At 42.3% G+C, this 25,413-nt stretch overlaps 1 protein-coding gene across 3 annotated transcripts in view; it reads right to left on the bottom strand.

Moving 5' to 3' along the window:
• Positions 1–25,413, bottom strand: part of GOLGA7 (golgin A7) — a 97,794-nt gene that overhangs the window by 36,624 nt on the left and 35,757 nt on the right. For 2 of the 3 annotated variants that reach the window (XM_033949718.1, XM_033949719.1), the window contains exon 4: positions 5,814–5,915. The exons of the other annotated variant lie outside the window; for it this stretch is intronic. In XM_033949718.1, the coding sequence (XP_033805609.1) occupies positions 5,814–5,915 (102 nt within the window). The remainder of the gene's footprint in view (positions 1–5,813; positions 5,916–25,413) is intronic. 3 annotated transcript variants of the gene reach the window in all.

The raw sequence follows: 25,413 nt of genomic DNA, 5'->3' as shown, positions 1-25,413 counted from the left end.
TAAAGTATAATGAGAGGTGAAAGTATGAACCGAAGACCAAGTGCAAGCCTTGCAGATTTCCTCAATAGGAGTTGATCTGAGGAAAGCTACAGACGCCGCCATAGCTCGAACTTTGTGGCTCGTCACTCGACCCTGCAGAGGAAGACCAGCCTGAGCATAGCAGAAAGAGATGCAAGCAGCCATCCAGTTGGAGATGGTACGCTTCGAGATAGGACATCCCAACCTATTCGGATCAAAGGAGATGAAAAGTTGAGGAGATGCTCTGTGAGGTTGAGTGCATTGGAGGTAGAAAGCCAAGGCACGTTTGCAGTCCAAAGTATGAAGTGCCGCTTCTCCTGAAAGGGAAGTAGGAGACTTACCCACTAAAGACGGTTTCATCGAAGATACTGTCGAGACCTTCGAGCCCAAAGAGGACGAGGTCGAAGTCTTTGCAGGAACAGAAGGTAGAGTCAAGGTCGAGGCCTTCATGACCGAGGCTCCAGCCGAAGCCGAGGTCGAGGCCTTCGAGACTGGGATTACTATCGACGTCTGTGTCGAGGCCTTCGAGACCGGGACTACCGTCGGGGTCGAGGCCTTGTCCGAAGGTTGCTCCATGTCGCCGAAAAGTTGATGGAATTGAACACAGCGATGACGAAGTCCAACAACTAGTCCAACAACGGTGACAATCTTCAGGTGAATGACTCGGGCCCAAACAAGAGAGACAACGGGAGTGAGGGTCGGTGAGAGAAATCACACGAATATACTGACGGCAGCGTTTAAACCCAGTAAGAGGCCGGGACATAGAAAAAATAAAGTCTGTGTCAAACGATGCGAGCGGTTGGGCCTAGGCCCAAGGCCCACCAACCGGACGTAAGGGAGACGGAAAAAAATGAAGTAAAGAAATTGGGGGTTTAAAAAAAAAAAAAAAAGAAACAGGAGAGCAAGACACAGCGACCGAACTTCAAAAAATAAGAAACAGCCGCGGTGAAGAGAAGGCTAAGTGCTGCAGAGCTGAAAAGAACAGGTCTTCTCGGCTCCGCAGAAAACTTTGAACTGAGAATCCTCACAGGAAACGCGCCTAGTTCAGGCGGGAAGGCACACGCGCATGCGCGGTGCAGCACTCGGAAGCTCTTAGAAAGATCTTCAAGCAAGTCTGCTTTCGAGGCTGTCCACTGCGGGGCTCCGTCGGTGACGTCACCCATGTGTGAGAATATGCTGCCTGCTTGTCCTGGGATGTTTGATCCACATAAATTCCCTAGGACCTTAATTACTCAAGAAAAAGTATATTTGGACTGATCAATAAAATTGAAGGTTCTGCAGGTGCTTATGAATTCTGTAGCTGGGGTGATGAGGACAGCCCATATAACCCCAACATTGAAAAGTTTGCACTGGCTACTGATTGAGCAAAAAATTCAATTCAAAGTGTTGTCACTGGTACATCAAATAGTATATCATACTATACCACTTTGGTTTCAATCTCTCTGGTAGATTTATAAACCTCAGAGGGCATTGCGCTCTGAGGGGAAAATGAAATTGGTAGCTTTGACAGCTGATAATGTAAGATATGTGGCAACTCAACTTCAAATGTTTTCCATTGCTGGAATATCATATTGGAACAAGCTTACTGGGCAACTAAGATTACCCCCTCTTTTACAAAACTGCAATAGCAGTTTCTAGCATGGGGAGCCATGCTGAATGGCCCGTGCTACTCCCAACGCTCATAGGAACTCAATGAGCATCGGGAGCAGCACGGGCCATTCAGCATGGCTCCCTTAACTAGAAACTGCTATTGCATTTTCGTAAAAGGAGGCCTATGTGCAGATCACTAAAGCTTTAAGATGTTGAAAACCAAGCTGTTTGTAGACGCATACTTTTGATCTGTCTTTCCTAATGTTGTTAGGGCATTTTTGTAACATTTTTTTTAAATACGTTACTGAAGAATTTTAGGTCTTGTTTTCATGTGTGTTGATATTATTTTGAAGAATGATTTGTATTGTTTATGCTTTATGTATGTTTATTTGGAAACCGCTGTGACTCCAAGCAGTATATTAAGTTTTTAAATAAATAAAATATATGATCAATCAAAAGATCAGCTTTAATGTCTATAAAAACCCAAAACTTGTTTTTATCACTACTCATTCTACCATTAATAATTTAGGTATGGTATGGGGGAGAAAAAGGGTAGCAGAAGTAGATGCTAAGTGCATGTCTTCCCTGACAGATGTACATTCTACACCCCATACAGCCTTCTAACTTCTTCCTCTCCTTAGTCCAATAAGGTCCAGATCTCTCTTTCCCCAGAACCTACCACTCACATCTCTCCTTATCTTCTCAGCCCCCTCTCTCCTTTTTCTGCCCCTCAAAGCAATTTATTAATTTATTCAATTTTCTATACCGTTCTTCCAAGTGAACTCAGAATGGTTTACACAAATTTATTCAGGTACTCAAAACATTTTTCCCTGTCTGTCCTGGAGGGCTCATAATCTATCTAATGTACCTGGAGTAACGGTGAGATTAAGTGACTTGCTCAGGGTCATAAGGAGCAGCGTGGGTTTGAACCCACAACTTCAGGGAGCCGAGGCTGTAGCTTTAACCACTGCACCACACTCTCTCTCGCTCCACCCAATCTCACTTATCTGCTCTACTTCTCTACCTCTGTAACAATCCTCTTTCCTATAGTCCTACTGTTGCTTTAGGCTTTGATCAAGGAAATGTGTATATCTTTATCCCTGCTCCATCTAGTACCTAAGTTTGGTTTTATTAACACTGCCTTACTGTTCCTTTCTACTGCTAACAGTCAACAGCATCTTCAACTTTCCATGAAAATCTTGCTACTCATTAGCTCTTATTTAGAGTTTATGTCACCTTATAATTTCAGAGTAAATTACTTGTATGCGTCACAGAGAAAAATTTGCTCTGTTTCCGCCCCGTCCCTGCGAGCTCAGTCCCTGTCTCTGCCCCGTCCCCACAAACCATTTGATCCCATCCGCAGAAACCTCGAATAGTTTTATACTGAACTTATTTTATTAAAGTATAAAAAGAAACAATATACTGTACAATTGTCATTTTATAAATCAAAGTTCTGGCTGCCGAACTAGAGGAAAAGATCTTCAGCTGGCAGGCCTTATGTTAATCAACACAACTTATATACTACTTTATCCTAAAGCAAAAGAAAGTAAAGAAATAAAAATTATTTTCTACCTTTGTTGTCTGGTTTCTGCTTTACTCATCTTCTCGTCATTCTATTCCTTCCATCCAATGTCTACCTTATCTCTGCCTGGCATCTGCTCTGTTACTATGCCTCTCCCTCCCCCCCCCCCATTGATTTGGCACCCATCTTCTTCCCTCTTCTTCCCCCATAATCTGGCATCTCTGTCTTCTTCCCTTCCATCTTTCCTTTGCTCCCCAGGTGGTTTTTAGCATCTCTCTCCTCCTTTCCTCCCCTCAGATCTGGTATCTGTATCCCTAATCAAGCATGTGACCTTTTTCCTTTATCCCTTCCTTCCATCCAGTATGTGCTCCCCCTCTCTCTCCTCCCCACTTCCCTTCAGCATCTGTTCCACTCTCCCCCCTCCCCATTTTCCTTCAGCATCTTCTTCCCTCTCTCCTACCCACTTTCCTTCAGCGTCTTCTCCCCACTCTCTCCTATTTCCCTTCAGCATCTGTTCCTCTCTCTCCACTTCCCTTCAGCGCCCTTCCCTGCAGTCTAGCAGCCCCCTCTTTCCCGATCACCATGCTCTGGGCATCTCCCTACCTTCCCCTCACCTTTGCTGGTGATTTTCATTGTCTCCGAGTGGCTCGAGCCTGTTTCTCAAGTGGTGTGCAGCTGTCCAAAACTTCTTCGACACAACTTCCTGTTTCTGGTTGCGTCAGAAGTTTCAGGCAGTCACGCACAACTTGTTTAAAGGCTCATGCCGCTCGGAGACAATGAAAATCACCAGCAAAGGTGAGAGGAAGGGAAGGCGATGCCCGGACCGGCACAATTGGGAGGAAGAAGGGAGAGGACTGCTGGACCACGCGATCGTGAGGGGTAATAAGTATTTTATGCATGTTTTCTCACTTAACTGTGGTGAATGGCTTGTCCCTGTACCCACGGCGACCATTTTTTTCACACCCCATTTTGGTGGATTATCCGCAGGTAACAGTCACAGTATCATTCTCTACATCACATCAGTATAAGATACCAAAGGTATTCTCTTTCAAATTCAAATTTAAAATTCAAATTCATTTTCAAATTCAGACCTTTACGTACACTCATTTTAGCAATTATGAAGTTGTACTTTTGAGTGGCAAGTTTATTTTTACCATATGGCAGGCATTTTTATATCCTATATTGCTTCATTACTTATAAGGCTGTCCATACATTTGTCAAGGTCGGAACCTCTTTAATTAAAGACTATGCTGCTTTTCACTCACCTTTGAGCATATAATGCTAAACAGGGCCTTTGTGTTTATTTAAAGTGTGTCACATACACCTAATCAAAGACCTACTAGAATATGTTCATTTGGTACCAAAGGTTATTTTTAACATGCTAGCTCTGAACCTTTTATAAATTCTATAAATGGTGCCTAAAGTTACACACGTATATTGATGTATGCGCACAACTTAATTGAATAATAGGCCTAATCAGCACCAATAACCGAAAATACTTCATAATGTGTTAACTGACATTAATTGAAAGTTACACATGTAATTTGGTAGGCAAAATGTGATAAATGTTATGTGTCAGTTCAAATGTACAATGCTGAAAAAGGGGTATGGTTCAATCATACGTGTGGTTTTCAGTTATGCGCCGATGTGTGCACAACTTAGGCGTGATATACAGAATTAGGCCCACAGTGTTTTTTTTTTTATTCAGCAGGTGTAACCCGAATCCAAGACTGGTAGTATTATTTTTTCTTTCTTTCGGCACAATGCCATCAAACATTATTTAGTTATCCATCTGTCATTCAGTTACTGGAAGTTCATATTCTGGAATAAGATTGTTGAAGCATGACTTTGAACTGCAGGAAGGGCATGGAAATCTAAATACAGTGGTATCAATGGTCTCTCAGTATATTCTGTGAAGCATGACCCTAAAATCTATTGTATCGCATATCAAAGGACTTGAAGCTTGTAGAATTCAGTTTTTTCAAGTCAAGCGCTCAGGTGACAGTACTGTTGTATAGGCCCTTCTCAGGTCCCAGCATAGTGTCTTATTTTTGAGGGGTAAAGGGGAGAGGTAGTCTAGATGAGCCAAATTCATTTTTATCTGTCATATATTTACTATGTTATAATGTCATCCTGTTTTCAAGTCAGAGTTATCATTGGTTTTATTGAGAACATCTCTTAATTTGTAAGAGTAAAAAGTCAAAAATGACACAACACAATGACTTCATGGAAAGGATGGCCTTACGCAGGATGCTAAAAAAGAGTAACTGAATTCAGATAGAATGGGACAAGCAGATGAGCCCTATATAAAAAGATGTGAATAAAAAGTCAGATTAGCTGAAGTATAAGATAATGCAACAGGATGTAAAGAGGACAGACTAGCCAGGCTTTGTTTCCTCATCTGTCCTGAGATTTTATTTCTGTATCAGAATGCTTAGATCTCTTCATCATTTTTAAGATATTCTCATATGAATAGGACTTCTTGTTCCTTTGGGATCAGTAAGAAAGATTCTTATTTTTTTTACATTTATTCAAAAAACAGAAAAATAAAATCACATCATTTCAAACATGTAAAAACGCTGCAGTGAAAATTAAAATGACACGCAGAAGGGAAAACTCAGCCATGTCAAAGCTTCCTGTTCAACTGTACAGAATGGAAATAATAAACATTTCCAAAGGATACAACTCTCAGTCCTCTTTCAAGGGGGTCTGTTAGGAGGAGACCTTGTGGAGCATAGACTTTTTCATTTTGTTCCTGAATGTACTTGGTAATCTTCTTCAAAACCTATCCATATAAAGGCAATGATAAAAAATAAGGTCATAATTATCACCTATTTAAGTGAAAAGGTGACTAAATTTGCAGAGTCTCACTTTTACTTATAAGATCAAAAAATATATGATTTATACTACAGCTTTGTTACAGGATCATCCAAGAAGCCATATAACCATAAAACTGCAAAAGTCAGAAGGTACAAGGACAAAAAGAAAATGTATTTATTGCTTGGATAAAGAATTTGGTTAACATACAATAAAGAAAACATCAACCAAGAACTCCAAAGGTTGAATCCCTTCTGGGCTGGAACACAGATCAAGTGGTACTGGTTAAGTTAAAAAAAAAAATGTACATTTATTTTAAAGTTAACATTTTCATCTTTAGGTGTAGTAAAATTGGGGCCTTACCTTGCCAAACTAGTCATCCTTATCCTTTTTTACCGAAAGCTTTCCCCATCCCTCCCTCCCATTTTAGGGCCTCTTTAACAAAGCCTCAGTAATGATTCCTGTGCAGCAAATGTGACGCAACCCATTCAATTCCTATGGACCGTGCCATATTTGCCACGCCCAAACTCACTACAGCAGCTCTATAAAAAGGCCCTTAATGAGTTTTCTTGCTCTGGAAATTAATTTTTATGTCCTCAATACCTTAAGAATGTAGGGTAATCGACCACAATTTCCAAATACAAATACTGTACATTTAAAATTAAAGCCATAACGTACAAATCAAGAAGCTGCAAAATGCTGACATGTCACGAAACGCAGTTTATTTTAAAAAAGAAATTAATAACTGCCCTTTAATCCAAAATAAGGCTGAGAACTCGGTACACATGGACAAACTCCTGACTGCAGTGGCGTGGCAATTACAATAGATACAATATATACACTATTTTGAAAATGAAGAACTTTCATTTGATACATAAAGAACAGGCTACAGTTACACAAAGCTCAACCTTCTACCTCCTATGCACCTTAAAGTTTCATTTCATTCTGTCTTTCCTTTCCAGCTTTGCTTACTATCTTTCTATCAGCATCTGTCAATCATCTGCAAAACAAAAGCTAGGTTCAGATCTCTCCAAGTACCCAAATAGGTCAGCTGAAGCTGGAAACTGGAGACAACGTATCCATCTCCCTAAATCCATTACTCAAGCATAAGACCCACCTGCCCAATAACTACATGACTGATTCCAAAGAAAGAATTCCTTCAACATTTATGGTAATCTATCTTTGTCTGAAAGGACTGCTACCAGCCACACAGCTCTATTTTAATCACATTTAGTTTTTTTAAAAGGTCAAGAATTTTATTTTAACATTTTAGCTATAAAACACACAAAGTAAGATCAGAAATTATTCTTGAGGAAGCACCACTATCCACATGCATGTTGGATTTGTTATATCCTTAAAATACATTGGATTACCAACATTCACAAATAGGGATGTACAATCAGATTTTTAAAATATTGTAAAAACAGATACCTCAAAAGACTATAATATAGTAGCTAACAGATATTTAAGAGGGTCGTTTTACTAAAAGCTTAGCACACATTAACACAATTAGAGTGCACTAAGGCCCAGATTCTTATAACATTGAAGAATCGGCTGGCACCTGAAAAAACAGCGTCAGTCGCATATCACTCAAACTATGGTGGCGCTTTGATAATTGCAGCCTGTGTTGAAGATAGGCGTTGGAAATGTAGGCCAGGGATTTACAGGCCTACATTTCCAGCACTATCTTCGATGTGGAATCACGCTTAGTGGCGCTGAATGTCAACCCTGCCCATAGCCACACCTCTTCTGATGTTTGTCGCCAGTAAGCATCTGCGTAGATGCTATTCAGGGGTTTTCTTTGTGTGGGCACCTTGTGGCGCCTACTTTTCTTTTTCTTAATCAGTTTTTAATTGGTCTTTAATGGTGCAATCAATTACCGTATTGTTAATGGCCTATTAAACACAACTTAGGCACCACTTGGCGCTATTTTGAAAATCCGGGTCTAAATGCTAAGAAGCCCATAAGTATAAAATGGGCTTCTTAGCATTTAGTGTACTAAGCTTTAGTAAAAGGGTCCTTAAATGGACTACATACATAAAAACTAAATGTCTTGTTACATTTGAAATTATTCTCAAAACAAATCAAATCAGATTTAGAGTGTGCAAAAGAGGTCTTTAGTACTTTAACACATGGCTAAAGAGAAGCTTCTGCCACTAACCAAAGAAGGCATCTAGAACAGAGGTTCCCAACGTGCAATAAGTGTACCCCAAGGAGTACGTGAACCGCTGGTGGGATGTACGTGTCACCATACTAATCTCTCACCCACCTTCCTTCCTCCCCCCATGCCCTGTGGAGCCACTGCTACAATCATTTTGCCTCCTACTTTGGGGAGCAGGCTGAGCTCCCCCAGGTCCCTGCAACCCCCTCTCATTTCAGTTTCTTGATTCAACAGGTCAGTGGCAGCAATTCCTTGCACATTGCTTACTGCTGAACCGGAAGCCTCTCTTCGCCCGCCCTCTGTCACAACTTCTTGTTTCGACATGGCATGGCAGAGGATTCAGAGTCAGCAGCAGGCAGTGTGTAGAAATCGCTGCCACTGACCCACTGAAGCAAGAGAGAGTGTTAGTTTTAAGTGGAATTGGGGGAAGAAGAAAAGATGTTGCAGGATGAGAGAGGGAGAATTGTTGGACATGAGGTGGAAGGCAGGAAGGGACATATGTTACAAATGGGAGGAGAAGGAAAAGTGCTGCATATGGGGTGGAGGGAAGGGAGAGAGATACTGCATGGAGAAGGGTAAAGAGCACGCGAGAGAGAAATGATGAGATATAGTGAAGGAGAGGAGAGAGAGATGGGGAGAGAGGGAGAAATGGACAGGGGGTGGAGGGGAGGGAAAGAAGTTGTGTAGAGAGAAAAATGTTGAGGCATAGGGGTGGAGAGGAGGGAGAGATGGTGCATGGGGAGAGATAGATATGTTATGACATGATGGTGGAAAGGAGAGGTGCATGGGAGATGTTGACCCATGGCACAAGGGGGGAGGGGAGATGATGGATGGTTGGAGAGAGGCAGAAATGTTGGCAAGGCAGAAAAAGGGAGACAATGCTGAATAGGGGTGGAGGAACAGAGATGTTGGACCTAGGGAACAAGGGAGGGAGAGAGATGTTGGACATTGGGGTGCATGATAGGGAAGGAGAGCTACACAGAAGGTGGAGAGGGGAGAAAGAGGAAGATGTTAGATCCAGGAGCAGAAGAAAGTGATGGAGAGATGTCAGAAAATGGGAATGAAGGATGGGAGAGGGCAGGAGGGAAGAGAGAAGGAATAGAAAGATGTCAGGTTACAGGGCTGAGAGGGGAGGAAGTGGGAACAGATGCCGAGCTCAATGGGTAGAGGGAGGAAGATACTGGGAATGGTGAAACCTTACTGAAGAGGCCATTAGGTGGGGAGAGAGGTATGGCAAGGAAATGAATGAGAGGATAGTGATTACAGAGGGTAGAAATGTAGTAATAGGAAGTAAATTAAAGATGAAAGGGAATGGAGGGTTGAGGAAGGAGTGAGATGGGGAATGGGAGAACTAATGGATGAAAGAAGATGGAAATTTGATAGGTAGCTGAAAAGTAAAGAAAGGGTGAGAAAGAGACAGAAAAGAGCTAAAAATGAATAATAAATATCAGAGGCAGGGAAGCCAAGAATCAGATCCTACTGATGCTCCCTATGATCTGTGGCAAACCATTTAACCCTCCACTATCCTAGTACAAACCACCAGGTAGACTTGGGGATCAATATTTCTGGGAATGAGAAATGGGCATTGATCACACACACCCTCCCCTTTCCAATCTACTGAATACTTCCCAAGTGATAATTCACTGGCTAAACAGCACTTTTTATTTACAAAAACATCTTTACTACGTACTTCCCTGGACCTTAATGGAATACCCAAGCCAGTCTACAAATAAGTCTAAGCATTATTTATATATAATACAAACAAAAATAAGCACTTTTTATTTACAAAAAACATCTTTACTACTTCCCTGGACCTTAATGGAATACCCAAGCCAGTCTACAAATATGTCTAAGCATTATTTATATATAATACAAACAAAAATAAGCACTTTTTAATTACAAAAACATCTTTACTACTTCCCTGGAACTTAATGGAATACCCAAGCCAGTCTACAAATATGTCTAAGCATTATTTATATATAATACAAACAAAAATACAAAAACATAATGGATATCTACCATGCTTGGTCACACTCACCCTCACCCCCTAAACAAGTATGATAAGCCATATCTCAAGATCTAATTCTACAGAAGGGTCCTTTTATCAAGCCATGCTAGCGGGGTTAGCGTGGACATTTCATCACGTGCTAACCCCCGCGGCCAGCTAATAAACTAACGCCTGCTCAATGCAGGCATTAGCGGCTAGCGTGACAGGCGGTTTAACGCGCGGTATTATGCGCATTAAACCCCTATCGCAGCTTGATAAAAGGACCCCAGGGTTTTTTTTTTCAAAAAGTAACAGCAAATTTAATATTTTGAGATTATAATTCAATTTGAGCTACAAATTATATGTCATTTTTCTACATAATCACCCTCCTTTTCGCACACCATTGCACCAACTTCTTTATTCCATTAGAAAAAAAAAGGTTTTGGTTGTGCCTTCAGCCAGAAATGCACCACTTATTTGACTTTGTCATCGCTTCCAAATCTTTGTCCTTTCAAAGTGTCCTTCAAGGATCCAAACACATGATAATCAAAGGAAGCGAGATCAGGGCTGTAAGGACGATGCTGTAAGATCCAAAATTTCAATCTCTGAATGGTGTCAAGAGTTGCAGTGCCCGTGTTAGGGTGTGAGCTATCTTGAAGGTGGAGAATGCCTCTAAACAAAAGTCCTCTTTGATGGCTCCATATTTTTGGCTTTAATTTCTCCTCCAACACTGCACTGTATCGGGTACTATTCACGGTTTCACCCTTTTCTTAATAATGTTCCAAAATTGGTCCATTCATATCCCAGAAGAGAGTGAACAGGATTTTTCCAGCAGAGGTTTGAGACTTGAACTTCTTCTTGACTGGAGATGCGCAACGCCATTGTGAAGACTGCCTCTTGCTTTCAGGCTTATAGTGATGCATCCAGGTTTCGTCCCCTGTAATGATACATGCCAGGAAGCCTTCTCCTTCATCGTTATACTGTGACAAAAAGACTGTAGAAGTCTGCACACAAATGATCTTGTGCTTATCAGTTAGCATCCTAGGCACCCACCATGCACACAACTTGCGATACTTGAGAACCTCTGTGACAACGGTATGTGCAAATCTGACACCAACATCTAATTCCCTGGCCAGAACTTCTAAAGAAATGTGCCTGTTTTCATGAATAATGGTGTCAGCATGACCTACATTCTCATAAGTGATGGCTGTGCTGGGAAGACCTGAGAGTTCATCATCAGGGATTTATCTTCACTCACTTTTAAACTCTTCCACCCACTCGTACACTCTTCTCTCGACAATGCAGGCATCTCCATGCTGTTGCAGCATTCTTCTATGGATTTCATGAGGTTTCACACCCTTCGACCAAAAAAATCTAATGACTGCTTGCTGCTCCTCTACTGTGCAAACAGCTACCATATATACTCAAATGGCCCCAAAATGGGGCTCTCGTCCTATAATCGAGCCCGCCGACTCGTACTTTTTTTGCAAGTCTTAATCCCTGGTGGTCCAGCGGTGTTTGGGACAGGAGAAATCTTTCTGCGTTCCTGCCCTGTGCCGAACTGCTGCCTTCGATCTCGCAGTGCACCCCACAGAACCAAGCTATTGTGCTCCTTGCTCGGCCCCACACTGCTCTCTTTTTGACTTCTGCCAGTTCTCGTCTCACGGGGTGGGGGTGGGGAGTTTAAAATAAATTGTTAGGTGGCCAGGAAAGGAGACGAAAGGAATTCCTCCTGTCCTGGCCTACCACTAGACCACTAGTAGGAAGGTAGAAAAGGGTGCAAAGCCTGGCAGGGAGGGGGGCTGGGTGCATAGTCTTGTAGGGCAGGGAAGGAAGAGGTGGGGGCAGAGTCTTGAAGAGCTTGGTGGGGAAGAGGGCTGGGTGCAGAGCCTTGCAGTGCAGGAAGGGAAGGGGCTAGGTGCAGACCCTGGCAGGGGGGGGCGTGAGGGAGGGGGCATTGGATGCAGATTCTGGCAGGGCATGACACTTGAATATTAAGCCCCCGTCTTATATTTGAGTCAACCATTTTTCCTCCTTTTTTTTTTTTTGGGGGGGGGGGAAATGGGGGCCTCGACATATTTGGATCAACTTATATTCGAGTATATATGGTAAATGTATATGGTGTCATACTGATTAAGCAAATCATGCCATCTATTGGGCAGTGTCAACATTTCCTCTAAGAATGTATCTTCCCTGCGCAGGAGTTTGAAATGCCAGGGGTGTTCGTTACTTGAAATACTGTCATTTTGCTGTTACTTTTTGGAATGCCCTAGTACGTCAGGTTTTCAACTTTTTATCAATTTAACAGGAGATTCCTAAACAGGGTCCAACACCACCTTTACTCAACTTCAGTCAAGACTAAAAAGAAAAAAAAAAAAATCTATCTAAATCCAAATCTATCATATCACCCCGGGATGTGCACTCTAAAAACTGACCGAAACATATAGAAAAAAAGGGCAATTCTATAATCTAGGTGCCTGTATCTATGCATTCTTTGGATGTGTAGGTGTCTAGAATACTAGCCCCTATACACGTAAATGTACTTTTACCAATAAAAATGCTAGCTGGATACTTAAGTGCTATTCTGTAACGGTGCACCTAACTTATCTAGAACGTAAATGCAAGAGAAGCGTACATGTAGCAGGGCCCCACAGTTACATGTGTAACTTGCAGAATACTGTAAATTAAGAGCATCCCTGCTGTATTTAGGTGCCTGCACTTATGCCAGCTCTAGGATGTAAATGCTAGGTGCGCCAATACTCGATGACATTAGTATTCTAAAATGGAACCCGGGTATCCTGATGCAATTATAGAATTTATCAAATTTATATCCATTCAAGGTTCTGGACATGTTACATATAAACATACACAACACAAAACAAAATAATTCCCTTTTAGTCAGTTTACCCTGCTAATAAACCAGATCACATTACTATTTAATATAAACAGGACTGTTCTGAGCTTGTTCATAAGCTAACATTACCATAATACTTTCAAAACTATCTAACTTCATTCACATAGTAGTCACTAAACCACACTACCATGTGATTTAACAAACAGAATTGTCTTAAGCTCCTTCTTGAACTGAGAAAATGAATAATCTTCCAACAGGATGCTGATAATTCATTCCACAGCTTAGGGCCCATTACTCTGAACACAGATTTCCTATGTGCTTCCCAATCTAATGAGATGAAAAGAAGGCACCTCAAGTAAATATTGGCTAGCAGAATGATGTGCTCTTGAAGGGTGATAAAATCGTAAACGTGAAGCGATAATAGGAGAAATCATTTTATGAAGTGTTTTAAAAACCAAACAATGGATCTAAATTATACCCTCTGTTCAACTAGCAGCCAAATAATTTTTCAAAATTGGTGTAATACGCCAAAATAGGTTCATATCACGTTCTTGAGGGTGCATTAATGGAGCTATTAAAAGCGTTAAAAGTCAGATCACATCATAAACGTCCTAATGGTGCAGCATCATATTCTATCGTGCACCAAATTAAACCTTCATATAAACATTTTAATAAACTCTTATTTTTCCCTCTTTCTAACCTTGGGCCCACTTTTTGTTTTTTTAACGGCCATTTGTAAAATACACCTGTATATTTATACATTCTTCTGAGTAGATTCGGTGACGAGCCAAAACCACGTGAGATAATCATGCACGGACAATACCGGGCAGACAATCACGCATAGGACGTCAGCACACTGGATTGAAACACTATTTTAAAGCGTTCCGAGGAGGGTGTGTGTGGGGAACCCCCAACTTTACTTAAAACTGTTGGTGCTCCCGTTTGGAGGAGTGGGGAGAATCCCTCCCCATTTCAGAGAAAACTGTAATTTTTCCCTAAAAAAAGAAGGAAAAAGGCTGTTTCCTCTAAAATGGGGGTTCCCCCCAACGGGTGCACCAACAGCTCTAAGTAAAGTGGGGTGGTTCCCCACCTACGCCTCCCCTCAGAGCACTTTAAAATAGTGTTTCAATTCAGCACGCTGGCATCCTGCGTGCGATTGTCTCACACGGTTTAGTCTATGTACCGCAGATTCAGTGCTGGTATTTCATAAAGGCACATAGGCAACTATGCATCTTTATATAATAGGCCCAAAATAGGTGCCTAAGTGGCCTCCCCACTTAGGAAACCTGTTATAGATTGACTTTCATTATGTCCTTGTGAGGAGCCAGCTTGCATGTTTCTGAAGTAATGATTAATATAAACTGGCATCCTGCCCAGCTGAAAAATAATACTTAAATGCATAAAATGATTTCATCATTTATAGCGTGGGTGCCAAGTCATGCAAATGCAAGGATTTTCAGCCTAACAACACAGTAAACAAAGGAAAATTTTCTTTTGGGCTTAATTCAGATACTATGCCATTCTAAGCAAAACTGTTAAACATTTACAAAAGCAGGTTTGTAGTTCACCAATATTGGCTTGTCTTAAATTTCATAACAGGTGCATGTTTAAGAAGGTATCAGTCAGCAAATGGCCCTCTGATGTTATCCATTTAGCTGAATTCTTTAGATGTGATAAGGATTCTTAGCAAATCCAAATATCAAAACATAGTATGGCAAATATCCTCTTTGAAAACTATCAGCTAGCTAAATGCTACCAACTTTTTCTTTAAAGTAATCTCAACTTTAATGAAAAATGAAAATTTCTGTAAACTAAAAGATGTTTTTGAAAGGTTATTTCCATGCAGAAGAGTAATTTATGCAAAAAAAGGTTATAAAACTAAACTATAATTTGGCACTTAAAACCTACTAAAAAATAAATTCATATTTTAGACATGAGGGTTGAATCAAAATTCATCAAAAAATTGCAGCACCGACTCACTACGCTTGTACACTTGTTCTTTGAAATCTCTTCCTTCAGTTTAGTTGGCAAGAAGTATTTGTGTGAAGAGGCTGTTTTGTTATTGTTTCTGAAATGGAAGCATGAAACACTCAGTGTGATTTAGCAATGTGCCATAAGAGATTTCTGATTATGTTTTATTAACATAATTCTCTTGTGAATACCTTAAACATCAATTAGGAATACAGAATGAAGTGAAGACCTTAAACATCGATTAGGAATGCAGAATTAATTTTTGTCTTTCAAATAATCTGATTGTTGATTATAAAAGGTCTTAAATTCGCTCTTTCCTTTATAGGAAGCCAGTACAATTAATTCAATGTCCTAGCACTTTCCCAATGTTTTCAAATTAACACTAATCTTTAAATGTTATATATAATTTTTTCCTAAGCAAGGCATAAAGCCCTACATATAAATCATCACAGTAATCCAAGAGACTCAGTAAAAAGGTATAATCCATTGTAAATAATGACTCTAAAAATGGCTTTAATTGCCTAATAAGCCTTAATTTAAGGTATGCTTTGCTAAAAACTTTAGTAACCTGATCATTCCCAATATCATCTATGGCTAAAATTATGAGACTTCGATAATGGCCTGTTCTGATCTACTATCTTGCTTGACCTCAAGGGGAGAGTGGTTTCCTTTCTGGGAGAGGGGATACCAATACCACACCATGTCAATGCATGTGTATTAGACTTTGATGAACCAAACAGCTTTTTTATTTTTAAATCAGCAACCACAAAGATCACTGTGTATTATTTTCTGACAAGTGGCATGATTAAGAATAGCAAACTGAAGCCCAAAACACGTTAGACAATTCGTAGGTATTGGTTCCAGCTGCCACTGTCTCAGGTACAAACTTAGACTGAAAGCTTTCCAGGGACAGAGAAATGCCTATTGTATCTGAGAATGTACCTAATCTTGAGCTACTATTAAAAAAAAAAAAAAAGATATGAGCTAAATCCAAATACATAAATAAACAAATATCCCTGAAAAACATCAGAACAGACACAAGTTGTGTTTGAGCACATTTAGGAGTAAATTCTCTATTAGTACGTTTAACTTAGGCGTGCTTTGGACGTCCGGTAAACGTAAATAACAATTAACTATATTTAGGCGTGAGATAGACGTCCCGCAAAATAGACGTGCGCAAAATAGACGTCCCTCGTCGCGCAAAATAGACGTCCCTCAAAATAGACGTCCCTCGTCGCACAAAATAGACGTCCTTCATGGACCCGTGATAGACGTGAGTACGGGTTTGTTTTTTGTTATTTGTTTTTTTTTTAAAAATTATACTTTATATATACTCTTTATTATCACACATTCAGCATTGATAAGTATAGGATGATGAAAAACATAACTAAAACACTGTATCAGAATTGTACAATTTACCATTAATACAAGGAAAAGAAATATGTTATGTTTCAAAGGAAAACTAGAAAATGAAACGTACCGAGTGGGTGTTGAACTTACATTATCAGTAATGGAAGGTGGGAACCAGTAGATGTGTGCTATACAGAAAGCTATACAGAAAGCTATACAGGAATGTCATACTCACCTCCTATTAGAAGTGGAAAGGATAGGACTTTGAACACCATATAGACTTTTTATAAACTTCGTATAACTTCCACAAAGACTGGCAGGAAAGGCACCCTAACTCATCCAATAAGCTTTCTCTCGATTTGCCAGAGACATTATTTCAGAGAGGATAGTTTAGAAGTGATATCTTGCTCCAAAGAACACTCTCCTGGTCTTAAAACATTCCTACTATCAGCTCATTCTTCACAACAAGAAACACAATCAAAACACAGATTCAACCTGAATGTGGCTTCCAGTTCACAGGAAGAGGAAATAGCAAGCAGCACAATGCTGATCTCATTGTGACATCATCAAGGTGCACCTGGAAGGTAGATATGCCACAAGTAAAAGACAAGCCGGGACTTGAACTCACAACCTACAGATGATCGAGATAGTGCTTTTACTCACTGACCTACACCTGTGTCTCTAATTCCTCTGTCATAGCATACCTTAGTAATGTGCTAAAGTATACTCTACTTAGCTATCATATCACAGTCAGTTGAGGCTCAATGGTGTAAAGCACTGTTGTCACGGATGCAACACCCATATTCTTAAGTATGGTTCAATAAATGTAATACAGAGTCAAAATTATGCTGTTTATTTTATCAAACCCAAGCTCAACTTTTTAATGTATTGTGTATAGTCTCGCTAATGTGTTTGTGATGAAAATTAGATGTGATACGTGTATATATATAAACCCTAGCCACGCATGCGCACATACCTGCGTGCTTCTGTGATCTCTGCTCTGTGATCAGTAGGTCTGTGGCCAGCAGGAGTGCAGATGCAGCAGCCAGGTGACTCCCCCCCTCCCTCCCTCCCTCCCTCCCTCACCACCAAAATCACCACCGCCAAAGCTTCCTCCTTCTGGCCAGGCGGGAGGAGGGCTCCGAGTCGCTGAAGACTGTCCCAGATCGCTCATAAATTAACCTTTTCATCTGAGGTGTGAGGCTGCGGTGACCTTGCTCCCCGGCTCACTAAGGTTTCATCTTAAGAAATTCAAATGCATTGTAGAAAATGCAAGTGACTATTCTGTGTCATCCTAGACACCCCTGCAACACCCTCCTGCAGCATAAACCCCTCATGTTATAATCAAGTAAAAGACAAGCTGCGAGTTGAACTCATAACCTATGGATAACTGGTACAGCTTGTTTACTAACTGAGCTACCAAGCTACTTAACTGTAGCCCTAACCCTAACCATAAAGTAGCATCTGACATTATAGAAGCCGTTAGAATTTTGAAATAGTTTTGGACGTTCCTTGGGTGTTCTTAGATCAAATATACCTGTAGATACTTGCAATGATTACCCCTTGTCAAAGCTTGTACCTAAAGCCATTTCTGGAGACTCCCATTCCCAAGTCCCCAACATAGCTCAGTGCTTAAAAGCACTGCTTGTATCTTCCCCAAAGGTCAGGGGTTCAAGTCCTGACTAAGGTTACCAAAGACAGAATATTTTTTTTTTCCACCCACCCACCCAAACATGCATAGCTAAGCATGTGAACCTCTTCATTTATTTAATTTATAACGTCACTGTGTTTGGGGGGGAGGTGAAGTTTCATTAGGTTTACATGGTAAGCTTCTAAGCTTGTACCTAAAGCCATTTCTGGAGACTCCCATTCCCAAGTCCCCAACATAGCTCAGTGCTTAAAAGCACTGCTTGTATCTTCCCCAAAGGTCAGGGGTTCAAGTCCTGACTAAGGTTACCAAAAACAGAATATGATTTTGTTTTTCCACCCACCCATGCATAGCTAAGCATGTGAACCTCTTCATTTATTTAATTTATAACGTCACTGTGTTTGGGGGGGAGGTGAAGTTTCATTAGGTTTACATGGTAAGCTTCTAAGCGTTCTGCTGTACATTTTTGTATAACAGCGATATCGGCGTCGTTGCGCATGTAATGAACTGTATTGATGTAGAGTATAGTAGCTGCTTCAAGTACGCTCATGAGGCATATATACGTCATCGATGTTTTTTTCTATACTTGTTCTTCACATGCAGTTATTTCCTATAAAATGGCAGCCAGGACACAGCCAAACCAGGCTCTTCCTACCAAACGAGCATCACTACTTTGTAGTGCCTGGCCATCACAGGTCATATCTGCAATTGAGAAACTCCTGGATTTGCCTGACCTGGTGGTATAACAGAAGAGCCTCATGTCCCAGGGAAGTGGAAAGGATAGGACTTTGAACACCATATAGACCTCATATAAACTTCGTTTAGGTTCCACAAAGACTGGTAGAAAAGGCACCTAAGTCATGCAATAAGCTTTCTTTCGATTTGCCAGAGACATTATTTCAGAGAGGTTGCTTAAAAGAAGACTCTCCTGGTCTTAAAACATTGCAACAATCAGCTCATTCGTCACAACAAGAAACAGAATCAAAACACTGATTCAACCTGAATGTGGCTTCCAGTTCACAGGAAGAGGAAGTAGCAAGCAGCACAATGCTGATCTCATTGTGACATCATCAAGGTGCACCTGGAAGGTAGATATGCCACAAGTAAAAGACAAGCCGGGACTTGAACTCACAACCTACAGATGATCGATATAGTGCTTTTACTCACTGACCTACACCTGTGTCTCTGGTTCCCCTGTCATAGCATACCTTAGTGATGTGCCAAGGTATAATCAGCTTAGCTATCATATCACAATTAGCTGACACAAAAAAGTGGTAGGTCAATGGTTTAAAGCACTGCTTTCACTGACTCGAAATCCATATTCTCAAGTATGGTTGAATACATAGTTCAAAAGTGCTGTCTTGATCACACACAAATTCAACTTTTCAAATGTTTTGTATCTGGTATTGCTAATGTGCTGTTTCAGATGAAAATGAGATGTGATTGGTGTGTATCTTGTAATTTTATTCAAATGAGTATTGTGTCAGCTGAAGGAGTTGAGGGTGTTAAAACCGAACTGTACTACTGAATGAATCTATTCCGTTTAGGCGCTTAACATTCGCCGTCCTATATGCTACAATAATGGCATTCCTTTGGTAAGTAATCACAACATCCTTAAGTGGTTTAAGATTTTTATTGTAGAATATTATGTCATTTCATTGACACTCAAAAGTCCAGAAAAGCGGTGTGAAATTGTAACACATGCAACTGCAGTTTGCTGAGATGGATCACAGCTACACCGGTATACAGAGTAAGCCCCTCCTAGGTCCAAATCAACTCCCAGCCTACAGGAGGAAAGGGTACAATGTCAGTGCATGTGAAATATTAAGATTTGCTCATGGTAGGGTAAGGCAGGATGTAGGAAAAAGACAGGAAAGTAAGGAGGTCAGAGAATAAAGGCCAGAGGTTTATGCCAGAGAAGCAAGGGAAATAAAAGCCATCCTCCTTGTTACAGAGTCCATATGTGAGCTAATAACCTACACACACTGGTTGGAATGTTGAAGGTTAGTAGAAGTGAGCACAAATGTCTCATACCTACCTATGCACAAGTATCAGGAATACGTCACAGGATCCGCCCGTATCACAGGAACAGCTTCACGATGAGATGCTAGCCACATGAGGAGGAGGAGGAGATCAGCTGGGCCCGAACACCTGCAAAGAGGGGAAGCATGTTAATACATTGGAAAAGTCCCCCACCTCAAACTGTTACAATACCTACAGTTATCCTATAGCTTCAGTTGAACTTGAAGTACCAGCATGGAGAAGGGAGGGGGGGGGTGCTAGTCTTATTCTACACAGAAACTTGTAGACCCATACCATCATTAACTCCTACAAGGTGTGGAAAGCTGAGCAGCATATAGGCTTCTGATAGCCATAGTTTTAACATTTTAGCAGTATAACTCATCCAATCTGCTTTCTCTGAGCTCCCAATATAGATGTCATTTATACCTAAAACTAAGGGGGTGTTCAATCAACACACATGCTAACCTAACACCAGCATGTGTCGATATACAATTTGTTGTTGGTAAAACAACAAAAAACCAAGAGGTCCTAAACTGCTAGCTCATACCAGGCCATCGAGAAGCACATTACGATGCCCTTGTATGGTGACGATGAAAGTCTTGGACATCCAACCTGCAACAAGAGTATGAAAGCTGTTAGCTATTTGACATGTGGGCAATTCATCATAAAGCCTGCTAATGGAATGATATACAGGAGCAACATAGTGAATGAGGCCAAAAACAAAGATAGCTTACCTATTATTCTACCTTTAATACTTGAGCTGCTACCAATAACTTCTTGCTTTGCTGGTCAGGGACATCTGAACTTTAACTTCAGCCTAGAGAAAGAGGCATCATCACATTCACTCACATGAGACAGAGACAGACAGAGAGAGAGAAGCTGTTTGGGGTTCACATAAATATACTCACCATTATCCCAAGAAATGGGCTCTTATTAGGTTGTCCCTGACCACCTGCCCTCTCCTACGCTCTTCTTGCTCAGGTAGAGGCCTGCGTCTAGCTTGGATGTCCTCATCATCGTCACTGTCTTGGACCGGCTCAGGAGGGTCTGGCATCCGTCTTCTCAGCGCTAGGTTATGTAGCATGCAGCAGGCAACAAACATCCTGGACACCTTGTCGGGCCTGTACAGCAGTTGCCCTCCTGAGCGGTGTAGACATCTAAAGCGGGACTTGAGCAACCCAAACGCACGTTCCACGATGGTCCTTGTGGTGTTCAGGGCCCGGTTATATCGCTCCTCCTCTGGCTGTTGGGGACGCACAATTGGGGTCATCAACCATGTCCTCAGGGGATAGGCACGATCACCTGCAAGGAGAAACAATATTAGAAAAGGGGCACATATCTGTTGTCCATTGTTCTGCATCACCTCCAAAGTTAGCCATGACCCTGTGGTAAAATGAGAGAAAGGCGGTTAATGTAGCAAAGCTTTATCTGCAGTAGTACGTTAACTCACCAACCAGCCATCCACCTTGGATTTCACCCCTCTGGAACCTGCCACCTAGGCCAGAGTGGGCCAGGATATAAGCGTCGTGGCAGGACCCTGGAAAGCTGGCACACACATCTGTCACCTCCATGGTAGCACTACAGACCACCTGCATGTTCATGGAATGATATGCCCTCCGGTTCCTAAATTGCCTTTCAGTTTCAGCAGGTGGTCTGAGTGCTACGTGTGTGCAGTCTATAGCTCCCAGGACAGAGGGGAAACGTGCCAGTTGAGCAAAACCCCTCATTGTGCGTTGCCGCTCTGCCTCACTCATTGGAAACTGGATATACATAGCAATACGCCTTAAAAAGACTTCCAAAAACTTATTGATTATCCTGGATACAGACGGTTGACTGATGCCAGCCCCAGCTCCCAGGGGCCTTTGGAAGGTTCCTGTAGCCAAAAACCCCAGGGCTGTAGTTACTTGTACATAAACTGGAAGGGAATGTCCCCTAAGAGTGGTGCGCTCCAAATCCACCTGCAGTTGCTCACAGAGATGAACTATGGTCTCCCGATTAAATCTAAAGAGACCAATACACCGCTCATCTGTCATATCAAGGAAGTTTGCCCTGGGCCTATATACCCTGGGGGCCTGGCGTCGGCGTCGGCCTGGGCCTCTGCCTCCAACCTGGCCACGCCCCAGGGCCACAGCCGGACCTCTTCCTCTACCTCTAACCTGCCCACGCCCCGGGGCCGGGGCCAGGGCCAGGGCTGGGGCCGGGGCCGCCACCAGACCCCTTCCTCTGCGCAGCAATCTATCATGGGCCACCACATGTAAGACAAACTCAAACTCATCAATCATCTCTCAAACCAATACCAGACCAAAGACACAACTGACAAGTACACAACAAAAGGGAGAAGATGGGGGAAAGGAGAAACAATACAATCACAGTACAAAGTCACACTATCACAAATCAACCACCAGAAGCACGAACGCACGGGAGTCTAAAGGAGACAAAATAATGATTTTTTAAAGATCCTTATATACTCTCGACGCCGATGTAGCGTCTGACGTCATAACCGTTACAATTTTGAAATCTATTTGCACAGTCATTGGGTGTGCATAGATCAAATACACCTGTAAATACTTGCAATGATTACCCTTTCTCAAAGCTTGTACCTATAGCCATTTCTGGAGACACCCATTCCCAAGTCCCCAACATAGCTCAGTGCTTAAAAGCACTGCTTGTATCTTCCCCAAAGGTCAGGGGTTCAAGTCCTGACTAAGGTTACCAAAAACAGAATATGATTTTGTTTTTCCACCCACCCATGCATAGCTAAGCTAAAATATGTGAACCTCACTTCCCAATCTTCATTTATTTAATTTACAAATTGTCATTGTGTTTGGGGGAGGTGAAGTTTCATTAGGTTTACATGGTAAGCTTCTAAGCGTTCTGCTGTACTTTTTTGTATAACAGCTATATCGGCGTGGTTTAGGATATAATCTATAGTGTTGATGTAACGCGGAGCGGCTGCTGCAAGCACGCCCAAGCGGCACAAACACGTCATCGCGTTTTTATGCGTTGTGACGTCATAGAATCGCCCGTTCTTCATACGCAGTTATTTCTCCTAAAATGGCTGCCAGGAGACAGCCAAATTTCTCAACAGAGGACTCCAGGCTGCTGGCCAGGCTCTTTTTGGTACATGAGCACCACTATTTTAGAGTGGCAGGCCATCGCAGGTCATACCTGCAGTTCAGGGACTCCTGGAGCCGCCTGACCCGGCGCTACAATCGTAGAGCCTCCTGTCCCAGGGAAGTAAGTATTCCAAGTCAGGCCCTCACAAATAATCATGTAAAATGTAATGATGGAAACCTGTCTCAATCAAATTGTTCATGTTTTTGTGGGTAAATTTTGATTCCTTTTAAAAACTACAATTGTGCATAATAAATCTTTTACATTGAATACTGAAATTAAAGCACATCCCAAAGGAGCAGTAGTAGGATTTCAAATGACAAATTCAGCTCCTAGAAGGCATCTATTCCATTCACAACATGCACACAACTAATTTTTGGGTCACAAGCTTCACATTTGTAATCGAAACATCTTGACATCAACTTTCCCAAAGTGCTGCTATGTCATTTCAAATACCTTAAACACTCCTGTATCAATCTGCTGGTCTAGGGAGATAGTGGCATGACGTTTAAAGTGACAGCGTCAGTACCCTGACGTCAGGGGTTTCAAGCCACGCTGCTCCTTCTGACCAAACTATTTTATTGCCCCTGCTGCATGATTGTAAGCTCACCAGGACATGCTGTAATGTGGGGCAGTGCTGATAGGCTACAGCCTCAGCACCCTGGGGTTGTGAGTTCAATCCCACCTCCTCCTTGTGATGCTGTCCATGTCACCTCACACACCCCCTCCCCCCCCCCCCCCCCACTGTCCCAGGTACAGTAGAGAGATAGCGATGCCTCCAGCACAGAAAGGGGAAATGCTGGTGTACGTGAATAAATTCATGTAAAACATGTGGCAGAAGGGGGTGGAGGCAGACACCAAAGCGGATAGGGGCTCTTGGAGGGCAGTGTACTCCATTTTTTGTGCTTATAGAGGTCAATACTTAAGTAAACATGTTATGCCATAGTGCTAGATGGCACTCATCATATCCCTCCCTCTCTGTTCTTTCTTTCTCTCTATTATCCAGGTTGAGGATCTCAGGAAAAGGGGGCGACTGCTGAGGCGCCAGGAGCGGGCCTTCCTTGAGGGGGTGAGGGAGGAAATGCGTGCACAAGCCGGTGAGTAATGAGTCCAGTGTGTGTTTCTTTGTGATCACCAGAATAAATAGATGAAAATGCTTGAGTAGCTGTAAACCATTCTTAATCATAAAATCTGCAGTAAAGCTGCTATTGTGATATCATGTCACAATGGCTTTATGGTGTTCTACTTGCCTCACTTACTTACGCTACATTTTGATGTTTACAGTGGAGTAGGTGCTTTGCATCCTGTTATTAGCATTTGAAGAAAATAACGTAGTAAATAATGTCATGTTCAAAAGTGTTGTGGACATATCTGACTGTATCCTATTTCTCTCTTGTCAAGCAGCAGCGCAGGCACCCCCTCAGGAGGCCCCGCAGGTGATGGAGGGAGCCCCACCCTGGTCCTCGGCAGAGGAGGAAGAGGAGATGGAGGAGGAAGAGGAGGAAGAGGAGATGGAGGAGGAAGAGGAGGAGATAGAGGAGGAGATAGAGGAGGAGGAGGAGGAGGCCTGGCAGCCCTCAGGACCGCCCACACCACCACTGCCCCCTGGACCTCCACCACTGCCCCCACCACTGCCCCCTGGACCTCCACCACTGCCCCCACCACTGCCCCCTGGACTGCCTGCCCCACCACTGCCCCCTGGACCCCCACCGCCTGCCCCACCACTACCTCCAGGACCACCACCACCATCCCCTGTTGGACCTTCCCCTTCCCCCACCCATAGCCCTTCCCCTCACTCTCCTGCCCTTCCTGTTCCCATCCCACCCCCTTTCCTTGCTGTTCCCCCCCAGGAGCAGCCCGACCAGCCTCAGGAGGGGGTGGCCAGGGAGATGGCAGCCTACTCTGCCATCTTGGAGGAGGTGCAGGTATTGAGAGGGTGTGTGGAGAGGATGGAACATGCCCTCTTGCGGCTGATAGCCGAAAGAGGGCATGGTGCCAGCAGCCATACACCCTCTCAATGACTGCACCTCTTCTGCCCCCCTCGCCTGAGGTAGCTCAAGCTGCTCTTGGGGGGCACCCACCCTCTTTCCCTGTGTTATGTGTATGTAAATAGTTATTTAAAAAAAAAGTTTTCCAAGTTTTAAAAAGTTTATATTTTAATTAAAAAGTTGGTTATGGTTTAAACTTTCCTGTGTGGTTTTAACCTTGTAGCATCAGAAGTTTAGTGGACAGAGTCCAAGGTAGATAGGGGTTCAGGAGGGACTGCTGAATGGGCCCTTTTCAATATAACAACAAGGTGACATATAGAAAGTTTGACAATCTTTATTGGGGTCTGTCATTCATTCTATTACCTGCTAGC

Source organism: Geotrypetes seraphini, chromosome 6 (genome assembly GCF_902459505.1).
Source record: "Geotrypetes seraphini chromosome 6, aGeoSer1.1, whole genome shotgun sequence".
Classification (NCBI taxonomy): domain Eukaryota; kingdom Metazoa; phylum Chordata; class Amphibia; order Gymnophiona; family Dermophiidae; genus Geotrypetes; species Geotrypetes seraphini.
Note: the sequence above shows the minus strand (reverse complement) of the source record. Positions and strands in the feature narration are given on the sequence as shown.